Genomic DNA, 23,047 nt, shown 5'->3' on the forward strand with positions numbered 1-23,047 from the left:
AATGACATGGAAGCTGGTTTAAGCCAGAACCCAAAATTCCAATTTCCTGGTTGGGTTCTGATCGAGCCCCTTTTTTAATCATGGTTCAGCTAAAAAAAATTTGTTTGCACTACCATTGTTTAACAAGTAAAACAGGGAGAGCCTGTGCCTAATAAAGAAGTATCTGAAAAAGTAAAATTATTTTTCTTTGTTTAAAGAAACCTTGGTTTTTTCCATAGGTATGAATACCACTGGGCAGATGGTACCAATATAAAGAAACCAATTAAATGTTCAGCTCCGAAGTACATTGATTATTTGATGACATGGGTTCAGGACCAGTTGGATGATGAAACCCTCTTTCCTTCAAAGATTGGTAAGTGAAATCATGACATTCGTGCACTAGGCAGGGGAGTACTGTGGTGGTGAGGGCTATAAAAGTACTTAGCTGCATTAGAGAGAAGCTATGGTGGCAGTCACTGGTTGTTGGCATATTTCTCTTGTTATATCCTATTTTTAACTGGATAATACTGGTATAAAAATTCATCTAGTCTGAAGTTGGGAATCCAGGCTCTCTCTTTTCAAATCATGTCACCCAAATCCTTCCTGTGTGAATATATACCATGGGTAGAGCTGCAGATTTGTCACAGCATTTAAAAAAAAAAAAATCAGAGTAGTTATGGTACATTTAGTAAAAGTCATGGGTTTTGTGACAAATGAAGAGGTGGGACGGAGGGGTGCAGCTGCTGGAGATCAAGCCTGCCCTGTGTTCACCCTTTAGGGGTAGCTCTTGTCCTTTGGGCTTGGACCCAGCTCCCCACTCCAGGTGTTGCAACCTAGTGCATGGAGTCATAGCACTGCTCAAGTTTGGTCTGGGTGCCCGTCCATCATGATGTGATGCACAAGCAGCTGGGACAAACCTGAGCACCATTGCAACACCATGCACCAGGTCGCAACACCACTAACTCAAATTTGGCCTGGCCCCCCACTCGTCATGGTGGAGGGGCAGCTGGGCCAAACCTGAGCAGCATTGTGACCCCGTGTGCCAGGTTGCAATGCCCAAAGCTGGAAATCGGGCCCCAGCCCCATGGGACAGGAGCGACAGCAGTCGCTGTTGCAGGGCGAGTTTATTGAAGTCATGGACACAGAGACAGGTCGTAGACGCATGGGAAAGTCATGGTATCTGTGACATTTTTCCCATGATGACAAACTTGCAGCTATGATAGTGGGGTAGATTCTGATCCTATAATCACTAGAACAATGGTGGGAAACGTGTAGCCCGCAGACCACACACGACCTGTCAGGATAATCTGCTGGGAACGGCGAACTTTGGCCACTGGGAGCTGTGGGTGACTGTGCCTGTGGACGGTCAATGTAAGCAAACTGTCTCACGGCCTGCCAGCGGATTACCCTGACAGGCCGCAGGTTGCCCACCACTGCACTAGAACTAGAATTTAACACCATCCCTCGTAAAGTCTCACCTCAAATCTGTGTCTTTACTGAAGCTACTGTATGTCAGGTTCACATCTCCAAATAAGCAGAAACATCTAATCTCAAAGTTTCTAAGTGATAGAAATCTCCCATGGTGAGGATTAGGGGGTATAATATGGCCAAGAAAGTAAACTCCAGTAAGAACAAACTCAGAACTCTTCAAATGAGATTTGTTGCCAGGTGTTTGCCAGCCATGGACTTTATTTTGAAATTTGTTTAAAATAAGAAAAAGTTCTTAATGTTCTTTGCAGTGCATCCTAAAAACTCTCTTATTGGTAGACATGATGTTGTGTAGAGTAGTTAAAAGGTATCATTTAAAAATCTAATGTTTCAAACACTTAAGGATCAGTTAGCTGCCCGAACCTCACTGAAAATTAATACTGCTTCATAGATTATACAGTACATGCCCTGCAATCTGTGGTTTACCCCAACTGGGTACATCTGGGTAAAAACTACTTGCAAATTGTCTCCAGTAGGATTTTGCATCAAGAAACCTAACAGCATAAAAATGCACCTTTTTTGCAATGAAAACTTAGCCTAAGTACACAAGTATCATGGTTCCAGTTACATAATTCACTGGTAACCCAAATAAAGAGAGAAAGTTGAAAGTGTTTCCTGCTCTGGATGGGAGAGGGGAGGAACAAGCTATGGACCACCACTGTTTAAAATGCTTAACTTTTCCTTATAAATCAAATCTCATACTGAATTTAATTCAATATGCAGATTTTTGGGGTAGAAAAAGCAGTAGACATTTCCATATGTTATGATCTCCTATTTTGCTGTCTACTAATACTTGTTTGTTGAAGGTAAGTATAGAGTGACTTAACTAATCCATTTAAGTCACTTAGTTGTTTTTTTGTAATCAATTTAAATGAGCTTGAAGCTTTGTAAATGTAATTTGAAAATGTGTTCTTTTGCAAATGTAGGTTAAAATGTATAATGAACTACATTGTAATTGTCATGCACATTGTGTAAAGAGTTGTCACTTTGGATGGGCTATCACCAGCAGGAGAGTGAATTTGTGGGGGGGGGGGGGTGGAGGGTGAGAAAACCTGGATTTGTGCTGGAAATGGCCCACCTGATGATCACTTTAGATAAGCTATTACCAGCAGGACAGTGGGGTGGGAGGAGGTATTGTTTCATATTCTCTGTGTATATATAAAGTCTGCTGCAGTTTCCATGATATGCATCTGATGAAGTGAGCTGTAGCTCACGAAAGCTTATGCTCTAATAAATTGGTTAGTCTCTAAGGTGCCACAAGTCCTCCTTTTCTTTTTGCGAATACAGACTAACACGGCTGTTACTCTGAAACTTGTTTTTATATGTAATTACTGGTAGGGGATCTTGTCTGAATTTTATAAAACTGTTAGTCAAAAAAATCCTGCAAACGTGTTCCTACAGTAATATGAATAGCTGCAAGGACTTCAGTGGGATTATGCATGGTTAGTGTTAAAATGGTGCATAAGTGTCTGCAGCATTAGGGAATAAATTAGTATTTTTAATGAAAATTCCTCTGGATGGTATAAAATCTTTGTGACTTGAAAACAAAATTGCTTCAGTTTAAGAGTTATTTAGACTTTCGATTTGTTAACACAGTTAGGATGAACATTTTTAGGATACTGGCCAAAAATTTTAAAGTCCATAATTAGGCTTCTAAGGGTGAGATCTTTGAAAGTACCTAAGTGACTAAAGAGTACTAGTCCCATTGATTTAAAATCCTTATGGAGTATAGCTAAGGCCCCAATCCTGCAGACACTTACACACATGCTTTACTTCACTTCCATAAATAGTCCCATTAATGTCAATGGGACTGCCCATAGTAGTAGAGATAAGCTTGTATGTAAACGTGTGTGGGATTGGGGCCTAAGAAGCTCTCCAAAAGGGAGTTAACTCTCTTTTTACAGATTAGGGTGATCATTTAAATGACTTGCCCTGTGTGGTCACACAGGAAGTCCATATCAGAACAAGAATTAGAATACAGATGTTAGATAATTAGACTTGGCCCCTATGGCCAGTGGGTATCCCATCCCTATTCAGCCAAGCACTTTTGTTTATGATTGACTTCAGGGAGACTGTTTGCATATTTAAAGTTAGACATGTGCATAAGTGCCTTGCTGAATCAGGGCCTATATGCACAAAGGGTCTGTTTTTTTAAAAAGGTGCTAAGTCCCCTTAGTTCTTATCGACCTCAAAGAGAACTGTGGATGCTCAGTAGTTTGTGGAAAGGGGATGTGAGTGATGCTTTGCATAAGTGATTATTTGCTCCATATCTCAGTTTCTTATATAATTTATTAAAAGTGTATTGACTAGATTTTTACAACTGAATAGAATAAGTTTTATGCCCTTACTGAAGCTTGGGGTTTCATTGTTTCTGATTAAGTCTAGTGCCCTTTGGCAGAAAATTTTCATTCAGCAGCTGGGCTTTCTGCTTTCATATATGAAACTGGATTAAAAAATGTTCTGCATTTGTTTGCACATTTCAGGTGTCCCTTTTCCTAAGAACTTCATGTCTGTGGCAAAGACTATATTGAAGCGTCTCTTTAGGGTCTATGCCCATATTTACCACCAGCACTTTGACTCTGTGATGCAGCTCCAGGAGGAGGCCCATCTCAACACCTCCTTTAAGCACTTTATCTTCTTTGTACAGGTAAGTTTTAAATTACTAGCTATTAGTCCTAAAGTGACTCATTCTACAGACAAATTTAAAGGGACACTATCAAGTTAAATCTGACCCAGAACGAAGGTTTTATATAAAACAGATTTACAGAATCTACAAGACTAATACAAATGTTTCCATAAATGTTGATTTTTTTTTTCCAATAAGTCTGGGATCGCTAGGGAAGTTCCAGAAGACTGGAAGAAAGCTAAGGGGCCAATATTTAACGAGGGTAAACGGATCATCTGGGTAATTAGAGGCCTGCCAGTCTAACATTAATCCCAGGCAAGATAATGGAACATCTGATAAAGGACTCGATTAATAAAGAATTAAATGAAGGTAGTATAATTAATACCAAACAGGGGTTTATGGAAATTAGATACTGTCAGACTAACTTTGTTTATGAAATGACAGGTTTGGTTTATACAGACAATAGTGTTGACACAGTATACTTGGACTTCTGTAAGGCATTTGACTTGGTACCTAAAGATATAAAATTAACATGGCACACATTAAGTGGATTAAAAGCTACCTAACTGATAGGTCTTCAAACATAATTGTAAATGGGGAATCCTCATTGAACAGGTGTGTTTCTAGTGGGGTGCTGCAGGGATCTGTTCTTGGCCCTACACTATTTAACATTTTTATAAATGATCTGGAAGAAAACAAAATCATCACTGATAAAGGTTGCATATGACATAAAAATTGGGAGAGCGGTAAATGATGAAGAGGGATGGGTCACTAATACAGAGTGATCTGGATCGGTTGGTAAGCTTGGGCGCAAGCAAACCATATGCATTTTACTATGGCTACATGTAAATGTATACATCTTGTCTGTCTTAGAGGATAGGGGACTCTATTCTGGGAAACTGACTGAAATAGATTGCGGGGGTTGTGGTGGATAATCAGCTGAACACATGCTCCCAGAGCAAAGCTGTAGCCCAAAGGGCTAATGCAATCCCTGGATGCATAAACAGGGGAATCTCGAGTAGAAATACAGATTTTTACCTTCCTATTTGGCACTGGTATAATGCTGCTGGAAATCCGTGTCCCCAAGGGTCAGTCCTAGGACCAATCCTATTCAACTTATTCATAAATGATCTGGAGAAAGGGGTAAACAGCGAGGTGGCAAAGTTTGCAGATGATACTAAACTGCTCAGGATAGTTAAGACCAAGGCAGACTGTGAAGAACTTCAAAAAGATCTCACAAAACTAAGTGATTGGGCAACAACATTGCAAATGACATTTAATGTGGATAAATGTACAGTAATGCACATTGGAAAAAATAACCCCATACAATATGATGGGGGCTAATTTAGCTACAACTAATCAGGAGAAAAATCTTGGAGTCATCGTGGATAGTTCACTGAAGATGTCCACGCAGTGTGCAGCGGCAGTCAGAAAAGCAAATGGGATGTTAGGAATCATTAAAAAAGGGATAGAGAATAAGACGGAGAATATCTTATTGCCCTTATATAAATCCATGGTACGCCCGCATCTTGAATATTGCATACAGATGTGGTCCCCTCATCTCAAAAAACGATATTCTGGCATTAGAAAAGGGCAACTAAAATGGTTAGGGATTTGGAATGAGTCCCGTATGAGAAGAGATTAAAGAGGCAAGGACTTTTCAGCTTGGAAAAGAGGAGACTAAGGGGGGGGTATGATAGAGGTCTATAAAATCATGAGTGGTGTGGAGAAAGTGAATAAGGAAAAGTTATTTACTTGTTCCCATAATAGAAGAACTAGGGGCCACCAAGTGAAATTAATGGGCAGCAGGTTTAATACAAATAAAAGGAAGTTCTTCTCTACTCAGCACACAGTCAACCTGTGGAACTTCTTGCCTGAGGAGGTTGTGAAGGCTAGGACTATAACAGGTGTGACAAAGTTCCTCCTCTACCTTGGTGGGTTCTGCGCTTATTGGCAGATTTGCTCTCCTCAGAGGTTCAAAGCAGCCCTCATTTTGGCCACTTTCATGGCTCAAATCTGCCATTCACTCAGTTAGCCTCATCACTGGCCAGCATGAAAAGGAAGAAGAACAATCCCCACAGTCTCTGCTGATCCACCTAGTGGATCAGGGGAACAGGCCAGAGATCTTCCCTCTGGTGGAACCCACAGTCCAGGTCAACTGGTATCTCCTCTGGTATCAAGTAGGGATTTGGGGGGAACCCAGGCCCACCCTCTACTCCAAGTTCCAGCCCAGGGCCCTGTGGATTGCAGCGGTCTACAGTGGCTCCTGTAACAGCTGCATGACAGCTACAATTCCCTGGGCTATTTCCCCATGGCCTCCTCCCAACACCTTCTTTATTCTCACCACAGGACCTTCCTCCTGATGTCTGGTAATGCTTGTACTTCTCAGTCTTCCAGTAGTACACCTTCTCACTCTCAGCTTCTTGCTCCTCACACCACAAACTAAAGTGAGCTCCTTTTAAAACCCAGGTACCCTGATTAGCCAGCCTGTCTTAATTGATTCTGGCAGCTTCTTGATTGGCTGCAGGTGTTCTAATCAGCCTGTCTGCCTTAATTGTTTCCAGAAAGTTCCTGATTGTTCTGGAACCTTCCCTGTTACCTTACTCAGGGGAAAGGGACCTACTTAACCTGGGGCTAATATATCTGCCTTCTATCACTCTCCTGTAGCCATCTGGCCTGACCCTGTCACACAGGGTTTAAAAGAGAACTGGATAAATTCATGGAGGTTAAGTCCATTAATGGCTATTAGCCAGGATGGGTAAGGAATGGTGTCCCTAGCCTCTGTTTATCAGAGGGTGGAGATGGATGGCAGGAGAGAGATCACTAGATTACCTGTTAAGTTCACTCCCTCTGGGGCACCTGGCATTGGCCACTGTCAGTAGACAGGATACTGGGCTGGATGGACCTTTGGTCTGACCCAGTATGGCCATTTGTATGTTCTTATGTTCAGTATCACAATTAAAGAAGGATGTTGATAAATTGGAGAGTTCAAAAAAGAGCTGTGAGAATGATTGATTAAAAGATTAGAAAACATGCCTTATAGCGATAGACTCCAGGAGCTTCAATCTATTTCGTTTAACAAAGAGAAGATTAAGAGGTGACTTGATTATAGTTAATAAGTACTTATACTGGGAACAAATATTTAATAATGGGCTCTTCCATCTAGCCGAGAAAGGTATAACACAATTCAATGGCAGAAAGTTGAAGCTAGACAGATTCAAACTGGAAATAAGACATACATTTTCAACAATGAGAATAATTAACCATTGGGACAATTTACCAAGGGTTGTGGTGAATTCTCCATCACTGACCATTTTTAAATCAAGCTTGGATCTTTTTCTGAAAGATAAGCATTAGAAATTATTTTGGGGAGGTTGAATGGCCTGTGTTCTAAAGGAGGTCAGACTAGCTGATCACCATGGCTCTTCTGGCCTTGAAATCAGATAATATTTCCAATGGACACTTAACACAAACTTCTGCTGCCAATATTAGACGGCTAGCTGACTGCAGTTTTGAATGAAAAATATCAAAACAAAACCAACTTTTTGTTTAATTTCAAATCAAAATTTGTCTTTAACAATTTTCTCTAAAAAATTTAGTCAATGTAGTTGCTTTCACAGAACTTCAGTTTTGTTGGGGGAGAACTTAGTCTAGCTCTAGAGAATATCAACCAGACTGGGCTTTGAGAGGATTAATTAGCATTTATCAAATAAACAAAGTATTATTTTAAAGTCACTTGTATCAAGCTATTTGTTGTAAATTGCTGGAATTCTTTATTTTGCCTTAGTTTTGAATTAAATGGATGTTGCATGTCACTTATTCTGTCTACTGCAATTTTTATTTAAATTGATCCTGTTTCGTGTTTCTCTCTCCCCCTGCAGGAGTTCAACTTGATTGACAGGCGTGAGTTGGCTCCTCTTCAGGAACTAATTGAAAAGCTAGGATCCAAAGACAGATAAATTTTCCCTGGAAGAATTCTTTCTGCTTTCAAACATGGTTACTCTTTCTTGCTTCGTATACCAGCTGCAGCTATTTCTTTACCACTTTGTCTTTAGCGTCACAATCCCTGAGAAACCAGGTACCACAGCTAGCGAGTCTAAAACAGATGCTTTCCAGTCTAGCACAGTTACTGCCCTTCTTCCATCGTAGTAGCTGGTGTGAGGGCTTCATTGCAAAGAGGTCAAATTTCATGTAAAATCCAAGGTCTGCAATTCAGAAAAAGTGTCTTCAGAGCAAAGTAGCTATGAATTCTAAAAGCTACTTTATCAGATCTTTTACTTGGAAAGGTGGGGTTCATGAATGCATTAATCCCTGCAATGTCAATCTATAGAAGTTAGTGAAATTTTGCATAATTTTCTATGCAGAACTACATCATTATAGTTTGCATTAGCAGTTCCAGAATTAACTTTCTGCTCTAGAAACTGGATGGATAAGTACTTTGAGACCTCAACTCAGCTTGCAGTTTTGGGCATACGAGGTTTTGTGCACAACCTCCTAAATTTGTGTGCATGGATGGGGGAGATGTTTGCCTAATGTTCAAGTGTACCTTCAGGAGTTTGGATGCGTAACACTTACAGGAGAGTTGTGGAAAAATTTGGCCACATAACACTTAATTTTTCAAACACGTCCAAAAATGTGGCTATTGTAATTTATCTGACATGAAACAACAGATGGTAAGAATTCTGTAGATACTATATTTGGCTAGAAATTGTTTGCAAAACTGCAAATGCAAATATTTTGGTTTGGGTTTTATTCCATCCAGCGTTTAGTTGCTCAACAAAGTTCCATTTTAAAGCTCTGTTTGCTAGTATCAAAATTGTTTAATACTTCTGATAAGTGCATTACGTTATGAACTTTGATATTCCACCGTTTTCTATGTAGGAAATAGAACTATTTTTGCAAATTTTATGATGGATGCAATTTACACTTAAAACACACCGCATTTTTCTCTTAGAACTAGGCTGTTACTAGGTATAGGTTGGTATATGTAGCTTCAGCAACCAAAGCAATTTAAAAAACAATCTGGTATTCAGCTGGTTATGACTTTGAATTGCACATATATACACACACACGTGTGTGTGTGTGTGCCCTGTGCTTCCCTTTTAAAAAAATCTAAGTAACAGTTGGATATACCTGTGGATTTTTGTTTCAGTGTACGCCATTTCAAATTCATGTGTGTCTTTGTGGTTTTTAAAAAAAGGAAAAAGGTAACTTAATTCACTGAAACTCATTGAGTGACTTTCAAAACCTTTTTTTTTAAATGCTGGATCAAAAATAGGAGGAAAAACTACCGGTGTATTCCTTACGAATGCTTTTATTTTAATTTTTTTTTTTTTTGAGTAGTTTGTTTTAAGTTTGTATCTAGATGCACTTTGAATTTGCCTTAGAGCCTTAAGTAAAATAGTAGACTAGCCATGAGTTGCATGGACATGAAGTTATGATCCAAAAAGTGACTAAGATAAAGCAAAATAGAACCCATCTTAAAAAAATCAGATGAAAAACTTAAGACTGGCACAAAAGCATAAGTGTGGAAGCTTCATTAGAAGAGAAACAGTCTGCATGTACCCCAATGTGAACTGCAGAGGGTTCTTTTTTTAAATAAGTGTCACCGTTAACTAATGGAGTTATTACTGTATTTTGACAAATTAAGACACTATCGCCAGCACCATCTGATTGTGAAAAATCTGAGCTGCAGAGACCTAGTTTCTTTGCTGGACTGTGAGACATCATGAGTATCATTAACGGTGTTTTGTTTAAAAAAAAACCAAGAAAACATTCCATTCTGAAGGCCTGATCCTGAGTTCTTTTCATCCTGTTTGTTCTGATGTTACTTGTGGCATGTGTCATTCCAGGAGAGAAACTTGTGGCTGACAGGTTTCTAGAGCTTGGAGGTCATTTTGTTTTAATACACAGTATTGATTTACATGATTAAATACTAGTCTCTTGGAAACCAAGTTAACTTGTAGTGCAGACTTTGCAATTCAGAGACAAAGGGGTCCTAGCTGGGACAGGTGACATGTTCCACCCATAATAGGTGGAATTTTGTGTTGAAACCTTGATATTTCTTTTTAGGTAGCTTTGGCTTTTAATTTCCCTTGCTGGTGTAGGGGGCATCCAGCATTTTTCTTTTTAATAATCTAGTCCCCTATGCTTCTTCTGCCCAACTGACTACATGGTGCATGGGAGAAACACCAGCAAAAGCTGGGCTGGAGCTGTGCAAAGGGAAAAGTCAGCACCATGGGGGATGGTCCATTTCCCCCTGCCACACCTCACCACCTTTGCTCTTCTGCACAGCCCCTTTCTTTTCTCTTTGCAGGCCTGTTACCTGTGAACTGCAGTTCAGTGATGTGTAAAATTAATGATGCTTAAAGCACCAGTAAATCCACTGCACGCTGTGTAATTCTCCCCACTCTCAGGGATTGTGAAGCTCCTGAATGGGCAAGCAGTCATGGCACTCTGCCTACTGGTCCAGGAGAGTCCCACGTGACTGCCTAGGGATCTGTGGGGTTGAAATCCTGCATCCATATGGATCCTGTGCCACTTCTGCCTTTGTTGGCCCCTCTGCCCCTAGTGGAACCACACAGAAGCGTGTGTTAAATGATTCCTTTCCGTACGGCTTTTGCTTACCCATACCACTGTTCGCCCTAGGTGTCAAAGCAACTAGTCTGTACTGGGAGATTTCAAAAGTATGTAGCTTTTTTACAAGATGACTTTATTTTCAATCTTAAATGTCTAAAATCCAAACTTCGTAACTCCAGTGACCCACTGAATTATCTCTGTAAAATACATATATAGCCTGTTCCCAAGATGAAGCCGTTTTTGCCACATTTCAGCTGATTCGTTTGTCATCCTATCTTAGAGTCCCTGAGTGAGCAGGCCAACACCATAAAGTACAACATTGCCAAAGCTATGTTCTATCAGTATTTTTCACACTTTGTATTCTTGCTTAGCCGTTATTTATCTGCTCTCACACTGCACATGCATTGACCAAGCACTGCTGACTAAGAACAAAATGTTCTGAACAAACGAGTGCTCGCTTTGAACATCATAATTAACTTCTGAAAAGTACAGTAGTTGTTAACTTTGAAGGGTGGACATGGGGTAGGGGACAAAAGTAAAATTGTATGGTCTCCTATACACTTTGGCTGTGATTTCAAACTGACTCAGTTTATAAAAGTCTTTTTCCTAACTACCAGTGCTGCACAAGTCATTCTGGGGTCTGAAACAGCAAGACAGATGCTTTGTCCAAATGCAGGTATGTTTTTATAGCCTACTGATTGGACTTCAGTGGTTGAAATGGCACGTGGCTTTGAAGGAATTCACTTTTTAATTAGCCGGTCCCTTTTGTTGTTGTTTTTCGAATCAGTCAATTTCAAAAAACATTCATGCTTGGTTTACCTAGAGTCCAGCAAGCTCTGATTGAAATTAAGGAGAATGGGCAGCATGCAGCACGCTGCAGAATCTGGCCTTTACAGGTTGTAAGGGAAGACTGGCTAAAAGCTTTTTTTGAAATCATTCTGCTTCACCAACCCAAAATGGACAGATAGCAGCTACTTAAGTTTACAGCGTTTGTCAAAAATTGTACAAATTAAACTTAGTTTAAAACCACAATGTTCTAGGGTTAGCCTGTAATGTTTTTATGTAAGTTGCTCATATTTAAAACCTCATAATAGGACTGTGAATAAAACTGGTGGTTTTTGCTTGGCATCTGTAATGAGCAAGCTTTCTCCTTGGCCTTGCACAAATGCAACTTTTTTGATAATTTAGTTTTACCTTAAGTGCTTATGTATCTGTTCTGAGCTTCCTTGCAATGAATAGATTTCAGTATAGGAGATTACTCAACCTTTCTTCCATTATAAAGAAACATTGCTGTGATCATTGAGAAAGGTAGGTAAGGCTTCATTTGTTTTAAGGCAAAAGAACTTTTTCTAGTTAGCTTTAAGCTGTATTTTGTTCCTCAATCTCTGCCCTCTTCCAAGGCAGGCACTGGTCACTCCAGCGATGAGGGGCAGATTAGTGGATAGATCTCACTTGAAACTCAGCAAGTGTCCAGTGATCTGCTTCAGCCAACTCCTGACAAAACTATTGGGTTTCTCTGGTCAGATTCTAGATAGTTTTCTGAATTGCACTGTTAATTTAAGAATTCAGGAGGGAAATTAATCATTTAGAGGGGTAGGCTGTTCTGTCTGTTAAAGGAAAAATTGACAGTGTTTGAGAAATCCTGTACTAGATTATGACTTTTTGAAGTTCTTTGTATATTTATATCAATACACACACTTCCTCAGAATGGACTAGGGTTGCAAGCTTCTTTCATGCAGCTGGTTCAAGTAGGCAGAAAAGTTTGTTTGGACAATGTTGATACATCTTAACTTGCATTGCAGGGGAGTGGTGCTGTGAATCAAATACTGGTTACAGTATTTAGACCTCTTGCTACTTTCAGTGTTAGGGACAAACTTTAACTACAAATCAATACTGCTGCTCTGCCTTGTGTGGTTTCCTGCATGTTTCCTTCAACTTGACTAAACCGTTACTCCATGGCAAAAAAACTGTTTAACATTAGTGAATTTAATATGAAAATTTTAATAGTATTTTTACATTAATAGTTATAATAAAAGTTTTTACTTCGGGCTTTTTTGGTTACTTTTAGGTAAATTTATTGTACTTTTTACAAAATATTTTGTATCTACTTTTGTAACTTCCATTCAATCAAATAATAAAGCATGTGGTATTCAAATGCTTTTCTGGTTTAAACAGGTGAAAACACTGAGGCTATAAGGGATTTTAACCTACAGACTTATACCAGTTACAACAAGCACAAATGATTGTCAGTCTCTGCAGTGTAGCGATAGCTTTGTATAGTGTTTGTTCATTGCTTCTTACTCTTTTTCTTTATACTGTAACAATGATGTTCTCTGTTTGCAGCTGTCACCTCCACAGTTAAATGTTCAGGGTAAGGGAAGTGTAGTGGGAATTCAGTATTTGTTCATTTTGGAAAGCTGATGGAACACTTCATACTAGTATCTTATGTTGCATCTCCTTTCTAGCAGTATGAAGACGTGAAGCACCTTTTCAGAAACACCTTAAACAGCAGATCGTGCTTTATCCATAAAAAGAAAAGTCACTTTCAGGGAAAGGGTAAAATTTTCAAAAAGGCCTGTTACAGATCTTAAGGAAATAGTCGTGGAAATTCTATAGAAATGCAGCTGTAGAAACTTACAATTGAAGTTAACAACACTGAGTGGGAAAACCAGGACTCTATCTACAGGCAATGTGCTCTACTTTAACTTAAATTGTTTGGACTGTTTGTCTACAGCCGGTGTATCAGTCTGCTTCTGGCTCCTAGTAACATATTTTAAGGACAGGCAGAAGATTTAGCAGAGTTCTAGTCCTGGCTTTGCCCTATGCTTCCTGCATGAGATTGGGCAACTTAATCTTTTCTCTGTTTCCCAAATATGTCAAGTGATCATAGAGGGGTTGGTAATACCTTTGAAGCAGTGTCTGTCCTCCCAAGAAATGTGCTATAGATGTGCAAAGTACTTCAGTTGATATTTACTACTATGGAAAAAAGTTTTCCATTGTATAAACTGAAGCTGCTGCAGAAGAGCTGAACTGTATCACTGTAAAGGCTCTTAGCCTCTGCTATTGTTGAACAGAAGCGGTTTTGATGGGATATTTTTCAAAATTGTTGCATGAGGTGGCTGAGTTAGGCCTACCTCAGGCTCTTCAAACAAAATGTAATGACTGCAATAATAGACACATGGGCACCAGAGTTCTGATGAAAGTTACATAGAAAAAAAAAAAGCCTCACAGCCTCTATAAACAAGTTCTTTGCATCAATAACTTTAGGGCAGTAACTAATGAGATATTTCCAGTTACTCGCTACTAGCTACAGCTCTCCTCAACAACTACTTCCATGAAGCTTTACGAGACAGCACCCTGCACTGCAGTAATCATCCAGGTAGGCCCTAAAATTTCATTAGAAACAAGTTGGGTGAGGTAATATTTTTAACAGAAGTTGGTCCAGTAAAAAGATAAGATATTACTGGGCCAGCATGGCTATACCACTCCCAAACTAAAGCAGTACAGAAATATTTAAAGTGTGTATGTTGATTAAAATAGCTACTTAAAACAACAGACATCTTATGCATTTCAGAATTTACATTCCCAAGACACATTATGTATTTAGTCCTGTTTGTTTCATGAATCAAGAAGCACTCACCTGCAAACATGCTATCAGTTAAGTAGAGAGGTTTTAGTGCAACACCTCAGTCTTGGTAGGTAGGACATAACTGAAATCTCTTGCTATTTAAATAACAGTAACTAATGTCCACTAAACCAGCAGCATGCCTTGCAGCAGTTGCAAAATAAATAGTAAGGAAAATCCTTCAGTAGGTGCAATACTTTGCACCTCTACTTCCCTGCCTGATAACAGGTGGCCCTAGCAGAGGAAGAAGCTAGACTCCAACCTTCTAAAATCCTGCCACGCAGGGGTAATTTAGTGCTCCTCTAGTCAGTGTTCTACTTACTATATGGATTGTTAATTTAAAAAAAACAGCATCAAGGTGCAAGGATTTGGCTTACCTAACTACAGTTACTATTCCTCCATGCTTACCAAGCATCTGTCACTGACTAATATACTTACCAGAAAAGTCATTGCTCCTCAAAAATATGAATGTATAATTACTTATAATGCAATAAAACCTTAATAAAACTTAATTTCTCATTTTAATAGCTAACGATTAACTGGCTGAGGTACAATTAAATCTGCCATGAGAAAGCTTGAACTTAAGGCATAGACATGCCCAACTAAAAGCTGAATAGCAGATCCTTATCAAAGACAAACATTGACACTTCATAGGAGTTTGAGTAAAACAAGCACTTTCACACATGCCATGAAGGAAAGGTGATCCTCATAATTCAGACGCCGAGCATCATGCCTTGAGTTTTGCCCAGTAGGAAACCTGAGCACCTTATCCTTTCAAAGACATTACACTGAAGTAATGTAACTTAAAGCCTTTCATTTATTAAGAAACAGTCTTAATTTCATATACAGTAGCTGTGCCAGACAGCTCAGGATTATCCTGCAAGCTTCTCTTACAAAGCCATGTTTGAAGTAAGATGATTGACTGAGAAGGCACATTGAATAGGGGACTCTACAGCCTCTGAAATAATTTCTTTGTAAGCTAGGTTCCTCTGAGCTACAACAGAACACTAGGCAAGTAGACAGCAAAAACAGGGATTATTATTTTGTTTTTTTTAGTTCGTGATCTCTTTGTAGAATCACCACGGTTGTGGTCCTTTTCCACTAGATGTTAGTACTGAAAGATACTTTGGAAGCCCGTACTTCTCTCTGCAGCATGCGCCACAAACCATGGAATTCCAGTTCCATCCTTGACTTACAGGGATTAGTTTTTTGATAAAGTAACCAACTAAGATTTGGCATACTTTATGAACGGATAAGAAATCAATCTACAAGTTAAAATTAAATAAACATGAAATAGGCTCTCTTTAAATAGCTTCTGAAATACTTACTGTCCTTATTTTATGACCATTAAATATTGATTATTTAAAGATAAACAAGTCCATAATCCAAAAAATACAAGCTTCCTGTCCTATCTCCTCCCATGTTTCTAACCATGCTGCCTGGTTAATCTTCAGTGCTTTGGAATAGATGTGAATATCCGTAGTCCATGCATTGCTTTAATTTCTTCACTTAGTGCCTAAAATAAGAAATTAAACAAGTCTTTGAACAAAGCTACACAAAAGCAACTCAACTGAGCACAACCGAACAGAAGTCTGTGGTAGAGGCAGATGGCCCACAATACCATTATAAAGATAATGGTAGAACAGCAGTTGTTCCTTATGCAAGCACTGATTTTGGACCCTGGTCTGTTACTTGGTACTGTGCAGGAGGGGAGAGACTTCCTCACTTGAAACTGAATGACACAAATTAACAGCATGATTAAGGTGAATACTTCCTTGATGTAGCCATCTTGTTTTTATTCCTTAAAGGGGACAGAGGGAAAAACTCTCAGGCTGCTAGAATGATCCAGTACATTGTGAATTCATTGCAATTCCTCTTAAAGAATGTCTCAAAAACTCAACCACATGCAGTAGTTAACCCAGTTTGCTTGGTCTCCATAAATTAGCCAATTAGATGTGGAGCCTCCAGCTATTCTGCATTGCTCCCTATTCCAGAAAAGGGGGATTGATGATGACAAAAGAGCCTTTCACTGCCAGGTTATCACTTCAGCTAAAACCAGGTCTGTAGTGTTTTGGTGGTCTGTCTAGTGGTCCTAGCCCTGATGCCAGACAAGAGTTCACAAGAAATGGCACTAAATCAGATTTCAGAAACTGAATTACTTTGAAGAAGTTGCTTCAAGTTAAAGAAATGAGAGTTGTAGGAAGTACATGCATCAGGTAGGAATTTTATAAAGAATAATTACCTCTTTCTTTTCCTCAAAGTAACTGCTTTCATTTCAACAGAATTCTGGATAGCGCAAAACTACGCTTATAGACTTCAAGTTCCTATGCCTCTTTAAAGTGTTATTAGGTCAGTCTAAATCAGAGGTTCCTTAGGGGGCACAGAGGAATGTTCCGGGGGACGCAGCTGGGGCCCAAGCCCAGGCCGCCGGCCTCAGCCCCAGCCTCGGCTCCCTTACTCCTGTCCGCGTCCCCAGTCTAGCAGGGTAGGGGCACAGACAGGGGTAAGTGGAGGTGCAAGGTAAAGAACCACTGGTCTAAACACCTTTGTAAGAAAACCCAAGGCAACCCTCAGAGGAAAGGACATGGTGCTAGGAATGTTCTTTCCAATCAACCTAGACCAATGAGTGTGGAACACATGCAATCCAAGTTTAAGGTTATATCAATTAAAATCTTTCTGCATATACCACACAAGTCTACAATTTAAGCTTTTTGAATTCAATGTATTGAGCACCTTACATTCAGTTGTAAGCTTTTCAGGACAAGGAACAGTCCAATGCATAGAGTCCTTATCACACAATTGGGCACTATAGTTATTAATGAACATTTAGATTTTGAGACATCTAAGTTTTGTAATGGGACAAATCAGGAGGGTTGTGGGGGTGGTATTTGTAAGGTCCACATCCTCCTTAGCCCCAACTTTACCACTAGCCATCTATTAGTTTTGCTAGGGTGCCAGCAGGTTTGTTGGAACTTATTTCCAGCTGCCTTCTCCTCGATGGGTTCTAAAGAGGATGGAGCAAGACTGTTCTCAGTGGTAGCTGATGACAGAACAAGGAGTAAGGGTCTCAAGTTGCAGTGGGGGAGGTTTAGGTTGGATATTAGGAAAAACTTTTTCACTAGGAGGGTGGTGAAGCACTGGAATGGGTTACCTAGGGAGGTGCTGGAATCTCCTTCCTTTGAGGTTTTTAAGGTCAAGCTTGACAAAGCCCTGGCTGGGATAATTTAGTTGGGGATTGGTCCTGCTTTGAGCAGGGGGTTGGACTAGATGACCTCCTGAGGTCCCTTCCAACCCTGATAGTCTATTCTATGATAATCATGCAAGGAGACTATAGTAGTGTATAAGACCCCTTGCAAAGCAGAACCATTTGGGAGGTGCAAGGAGATAAAACTGGGAGCAATTTAAGAAAGGGAAACTGTCAGGACACTTTTTCTGATATGGGATTGTGTGTAATGCACCTCCCATCCCAAGGGAAGTTCTGAAAGCCACATCACTTGGGTCATTTTTGAACTAGACTGGAGACAATCCCATAGGGAAGAATCCTACAGTAGTAAGGGGTTGGGTTAGATGATCCAACAGGTCTTTGTCTCCTATAGCTTTTCTATGTCTGATCAGGTGGTTTCTCCCCACACAGAATAACCCTGAGAAATCTGTTATTGATGGTGTGGGAAAGTCAACATTCAAAACCTAATCCTTAAGCTCCTAAATCTGCTCTACACACATTGAAATTAATTGGGTTGTGGGGTCTCCACACCCTGTTGTACCAAGTCCTGAAACTGTTAGCTATAACTAAGAGAACACCTTTGGCAGTGGTTTTGGCCAGGTAATGGCAAACTGTCCTGGACATACCCCGAAATAATCCCCCCACTTCATCAGCACATATTTAGTTTTTGTAGGAAAGTTCCCACACTCCAAAAGGTGGAATTAATACACCAATGGTTATTACAAAGGAGTATCATTGCCCTTCCAGATCCCACCACACAACTTACCTGATTAACCATCTGATGTTGCTGGACAATTCTCTTTTCTTTAAATTCTTCAGATTCTATATGAATTTCATACATTGCTCCACAGCCGCCTTTAAAACAAAATTACATTGATTATATCAGTGTCTTAGTCATTACAATTGTATGCAGTATACAGATTGATTATTGTTTAAGGGGCATTGGCAGGAAAGGTCATTTAAACAGATTTCCTTGTCCAAATTACTAGCGTATGCTGCATGTCTGAAAGCTGTAAAGTCTTCCTTAAAAAAAAAACCAAACCCATAAATTGTGAAAAGTATTTAAGCTTATACAATTAAGTCAGGCTAATCAGTTTCACTTCCCTTATTGCTAAACCAAAGGGAGGTCCTGCGTAGATGGAAGGGAAGTCCTAAGGTGGAGGTCTGAGTATGGAAAAGATTGAGAATCACTAGACTACGCAATGTTACACACACACAAACTACGTTAAAAGAACATTAAGGTTGCAAAGTCAAGCTCTCAAAAGTTAGGAAATGCCAGATTGAAGACTGCCTCTTTAACCTGAATTCACTCCCTTTGTGCATATACATTGTGTCTTTACATCCTGTCTTTAATTACAGGATCACATTCTATTTTTTCCACCCACAAAACCCATGCCTCACTCAGTGCTCAGAATGGGCACTGCTCACTGTGTGAGAAGCTATTCAATATTTTTTGTTATCTTTGTAATTCAGTGGCCATAGGCCCTATTTACTACACACTACTCAAACCCACACAAACATGAATGAATTTGTTTTCACAACACCCCTGAGAGATGAGGGAGTTCTCTTTTAAAGAAGTGCAACTGACGCACAGAGAGATTAAAGGTCAAAAGTATCCACTAATTTGGGTGCTCAAATTGAGATGTTTAGGACTGGCTTTTTGAAACTATTTAGCATTACACAGCATCATATATGTTCTAACCACAGCTCCCAATGACTTCAGTTGTAGCTGTGAGTGCTCAGTACATCGGAAAACTGGACCACAAGGTCTCAAGTAGGGTATCAAGAAACACACCATTCGTGACCGCCTCTGAAAAGTTGTTTAAGTGACTTGCCCAGCATCATATAGAAACTGTGTGGCAGAGGCACATTCCAGGGCACCTTACCCATGAGACCGCCTTTCTCTTCCTGCAATCCCCTACCTCATTCCCTACACACCTTCTAACTTCTGCAATATTTGAGGCAGAGATCCTACAGACAATAGCCTCCTTCCCTACATAATCCTGATTCATTGCCAGGGCATGTCCAGCCTGTGCACTAAATGAGGGAGGAGTCGGGGGGGGGGGCGGCCGGGACGGGATGACTATGGTCATAATGCAAGCACACAAGGGGGCTGAATTAAGGTTTCACAGGCAACCTTAACTCTGGCATTTACACACACAACACACTGACGCTGGATTTTTCTTAGTTTTTGAAAAACAAATTGAAAAAAAGAAACTCACAGAAATTCCATCATTGACAGCCACGTGGTTTATCAGCAGAGTTGGAACCTTTAGCTCCACCACACAGAACTCTGCCACCTGAGCTAACAGAGTAACTGATAGCAATAGTAGGTTGTCATCCTCTACATAGTCAAGCACTTGAGGGAGATGAGACAGTTTGCCAGTGGGGTTCACTTTACGGACAGCAAAGGAATGGTGAAACCCAGGAATCGTGGGTTTCATTCCAAGCTCTGGAGGAAAGTGTTCTGATGAGCAGTGTGGACGGGTGGTGGTTCAGGCTAGCCACCCGAGGGCCAAGCCTGCCTGACCACCTGGGTCTGAGCTCAGGTGGCTAGCCCGAGCAGTTGCCCTTGCCACAACGTCCACACTGCTATTTTTACCATGCTAGTTCAAGCAGAGCTAGGACGAGTCTGTCTACCCAGACTAGGAATCACACCTCCCAGCATCAGTGTAGACATAGTCCGAGGCAGAAATGACATGACTTGCTCAAGGACACAAAATGGGTCTGTGACAGAGTTGCGAATTGGACTTAGATCTCCTGTCTTGCAGCCCTGTACTCTAATCACAAGATCATTCTTCCATGATTTTTAAGTTCCCACGGGCAACAATTTTGTCTCCTTATTTATCAGCTATCTATAAATAATAGCCACAATTTGTTACCCAGGTTGCTAGCAGTGGGGGGCAAGGATTTTTTCAACTCTGATAAATCCTGAGTGTGTCTACACTAGAAAATGATGTTAAACTTAGCACTTAGCAGAGGCAAAGACAGTCATGTTTGGAAGTCAGTGTAGACAAGGCCTATATTATAAAACCATGATGGAGACTACCTAGAGAGAATAGGTACAATGAAGAGGAGGGTTTATAGCAGTTTATAAGACAGTTCCCAGAAAACAAAAATCCCTGTTCTCGATGCTCTGGAAAAGCAGATCAGACCCCGCAGCTGAGACTTGAACCTGGACACTCCTGGTCCCTACATGGAAGCCATCGGGTAAGCTGACACGTTGGCCGGACCAGATCACGAAAGCTGAGCTACGTTGGTCACAGCTGGAAGTTGTCTTTGCGTCCCTCACAAACCATAAAACAGATCCCGCCTGTACGATTCTACTTACCTGATATATCCACTACTTTGATGGCCGAAGCCTGAGGGAATTTTTCTTTGAGGACCTGCATCACCCTGGCTTCCCCATCAGTCTGTGAAGCAAACGTTCTCCATGTGCGGCACAGCAGAAGGATCTAGCAGTCAGAAGAAACATAGAAAAGGGACAATATCGTCACAGATAAAATTGCAGGCAGGCGGGCAGGGGCAAGAACGGTTTGTGCTGCAGAAGGGCCAGGAAGCCAGCTCTCAGGGCTGGAGGCCTGGCTGGGCAAGGCACTGTGAGAACTGAGGATTCATGGCTCCCAGAGCCCCGCTGAGGGGTCAGCGACAGCAGAGTCCGATGGGCGGTGGCGTGTCCAGTGGTTGCATCGACACCACACATGGCTTAACAGAGGGACAGTGCAAGAGCCACGGCCCTGAGCCCCCTCCCCAACGCGGGGGGGGCCCCCTGCCACGGCCCTGAGCCCCCTCCCCAACGCGGGGGGGGCCCCCCTGCCACGGCCCTGAGCCCCCTCCCCAACGCGGGGGGGGGCCCCTGCCACGGCCCTGAGCCCCCTCCCCAACGCGGGGGGGGCCCCCTGCCACGGCCCTGAGCCCCCTCCCCAACGCGGGGGGGGGCCCCCTGCCACGGCCCTGAGCCCCCTCCCCAACGCGGGGGGGGGGCCCCCTGCCACGGCCCTGAGCCCCCTCCCCAACGCGGGGGGGGGGCCCCCTGCCACGGCCCTGAGCCCCCTCCCCAACGCGGGGGGGGGCCCCCTGCCACGGCCCTGAGCCCCCTCCCCAACGCGGGGGGGGGGCCCCCTGCCACGGCCCTGAGCCCCCTCCCCAACGCGGGGGGGGGCCCCCTGCCACGGCCCTGAGCCCCCTCCCCAACGCGGGGGGGGGCCCCCTGCCACGGCCCTGAGCCCCCTCCCCAACGCGGGGGGGGGCCCCCTGCCACGGCCCTGAGCCCCCTCCCCAACGCGGGGGGGGGCCCCCTGCCACGGCCCTGAGCCCCCTCCCCAACGCGGGGGGGGCCCCCTGCCACGGCCCTGAGCCCCCTCCCCAACGCGGGGGGGGGCCCCCTGCCACGGCCCTGAGCCCCCTCCCCAACGCGGGGGGGGGCCCCCTGCCACGGCCCTGAGCCCCCTCCCCAACGCGGGGGGGGCCCCCTGCCACGGCCCTGAGCCCCCTCCCCAACGCGGGGGGGGCCCCCTGCCACGGCCCTGAGCCCCCTCCCCAACGCGGGGGGGGCCCCCTGCCACGGCCCTGAGCCCCCCTCACCCTGTGGCCTCGGCCACGGCCCAGGATGCCGGCGCTGATGGCGGCGGCCATGTCCCGGCGAGGCGGCGAGCGGGCCCTGTCGGACCGGCCGCAGGGAGAGTCCGAGCGCCCGGGATCGAGCCCCCGCGATCCAGCGCCCCCTGGCGCCGCGGCGGCCCCGCCACGCTCCTCCCTCAGGGGCTTAGCGCCCCCCCTCAACCCCCCCCAGCCTCCAACCGTCCTCCCCCCCCTCCACGGGGCTGCTCCCCCCTCAACCCCCCCCCAGCCTCCAACCGTCCTCCCCCCCCCTCCACGGGGCTGCTCCCCCCTCAACCCCCCCCAGCCTCCAACCGTCCCCCCCCCCCTCCACGGGGCTGCTCCCCCCTCAACCCCCCCCAGCCTCCAACCGTCCTCCCCCCCCCTCCACGGGGCTGCTCCCCCCTCAACCCCCCCCAGCCTCCAACCGTCCTCCCCCCCCCTCCACGGGGCTGCTCCCCCCTCAACCCCCCCCCCCAGAGCCTCCAACCGTCCCCCCCCCCCTCCACGGGGCTGCTCCCCCCTCAACCCCCCCCAGAGCCTCCAACCGTCCTCCCCCCCCCCCTCCACGGGGCTGCTCCCCCCTCAACCCCCCCCAGAGCCTCCAACCGTCCTCCCCCCCCCCTCCACGGGGCTGCTCCCCCCTCAACCCCCCCCCCAGCCTCCAACCGTCCTCCCACCCCCTGCACGGGGCTGCTCCCCCCTCAACCCCCCCCCCCGAGCCTCCAACCGTCCTCCCACCCCCTGCACGGGGCACTCCCCCCTCAACCCCCCCCAGAGCCTCCAACCGTCCTCCCCCCCCTCCACGGGGCTGCTCCCCCCTCAACCCCCCCCAGAGCCTCCAACCGTCCTCCCCCCCCCTCCACGGGGCACTCCCCCCTCAACCCCCCCCCAGAGCCTCCAACCGTCCTCCCCCCCGTCCACGGGG

The 23,047-nt window shown here is 43.6% G+C and overlaps 2 protein-coding genes across 2 annotated transcripts in view; one reads left to right on the forward strand and one right to left on the reverse strand.

Annotated features, from left to right (window-relative positions):
• MOB1A (MOB kinase activator 1A) overlaps positions 1 to 13,255 on the forward strand; it is a 26,006-nt gene extending 12,751 nt beyond the window's left edge. The window contains exons 4-6 of the mRNA XM_073325108.2: positions 219 to 352; positions 3,951 to 4,114; positions 7,975 to 13,255. Of these exons, the coding sequence (XP_073181209.1) occupies positions 219 to 352; positions 3,951 to 4,114; positions 7,975 to 8,052 (376 nt within the window). The 3' untranslated portion in view covers positions 8,053 to 13,255. The remainder of the gene's footprint in view (positions 1 to 218; positions 353 to 3,950; positions 4,115 to 7,974) is intronic.
• Positions 1,410 to 22,237, reverse strand: BOLA3 (bolA family member 3). Its single transcript, XM_073325109.2, has 4 exons — positions 22,105 to 22,237; positions 20,852 to 20,975; positions 18,287 to 18,375; positions 1,410 to 15,813 (listed from the first exon to the last, which is right to left on the reverse strand). Exons 1-4 carry the CDS (start codon positions 22,153 to 22,155, stop codon positions 15,748 to 15,750), a joined length of 330 nt encoding a protein of 109 aa, XP_073181210.1. The 5' UTR covers positions 22,156 to 22,237; the 3' UTR covers positions 1,410 to 15,747.
• Between the last annotated feature and the right edge of the window lie 810 nt (positions 22,238 to 23,047).

Source organism: Lepidochelys kempii, chromosome 26 (assembly GCF_965140285.1).
Source record: "Lepidochelys kempii isolate rLepKem1 chromosome 26, rLepKem1.hap1, whole genome shotgun sequence".
Lineage (NCBI taxonomy): Eukaryota > Metazoa > Chordata > Testudines > Cheloniidae > Lepidochelys > Lepidochelys kempii.

What these genes read in the sequence shown, in the direction of transcription:
- BOLA3 (XM_073325109.2), bottom strand. Translation starts at nt 22,155, where the DNA reads ATGGCCGCCGCCATCAGCGCCGGCATCCTGGGCCGTGGCCGAGGCCAC. An exon ending in GCCGTGGCCGAGGCCACAGG is followed by an intron (nt 20,976 to 22,104) that starts GTGAGGGGGGCT and finishes TCTGACTGCTAG; the next exon opens with ATCCTTCTGCTGTGCCGCAC. An exon ending in AACATCAGATGGTTAATCAG is followed by an intron (nt 15,814 to 18,286) that starts GTAAGTTGTGTG and finishes TTCTTATTTTAG; the next exon opens with GCACTAAGTGAAGAAATTAA.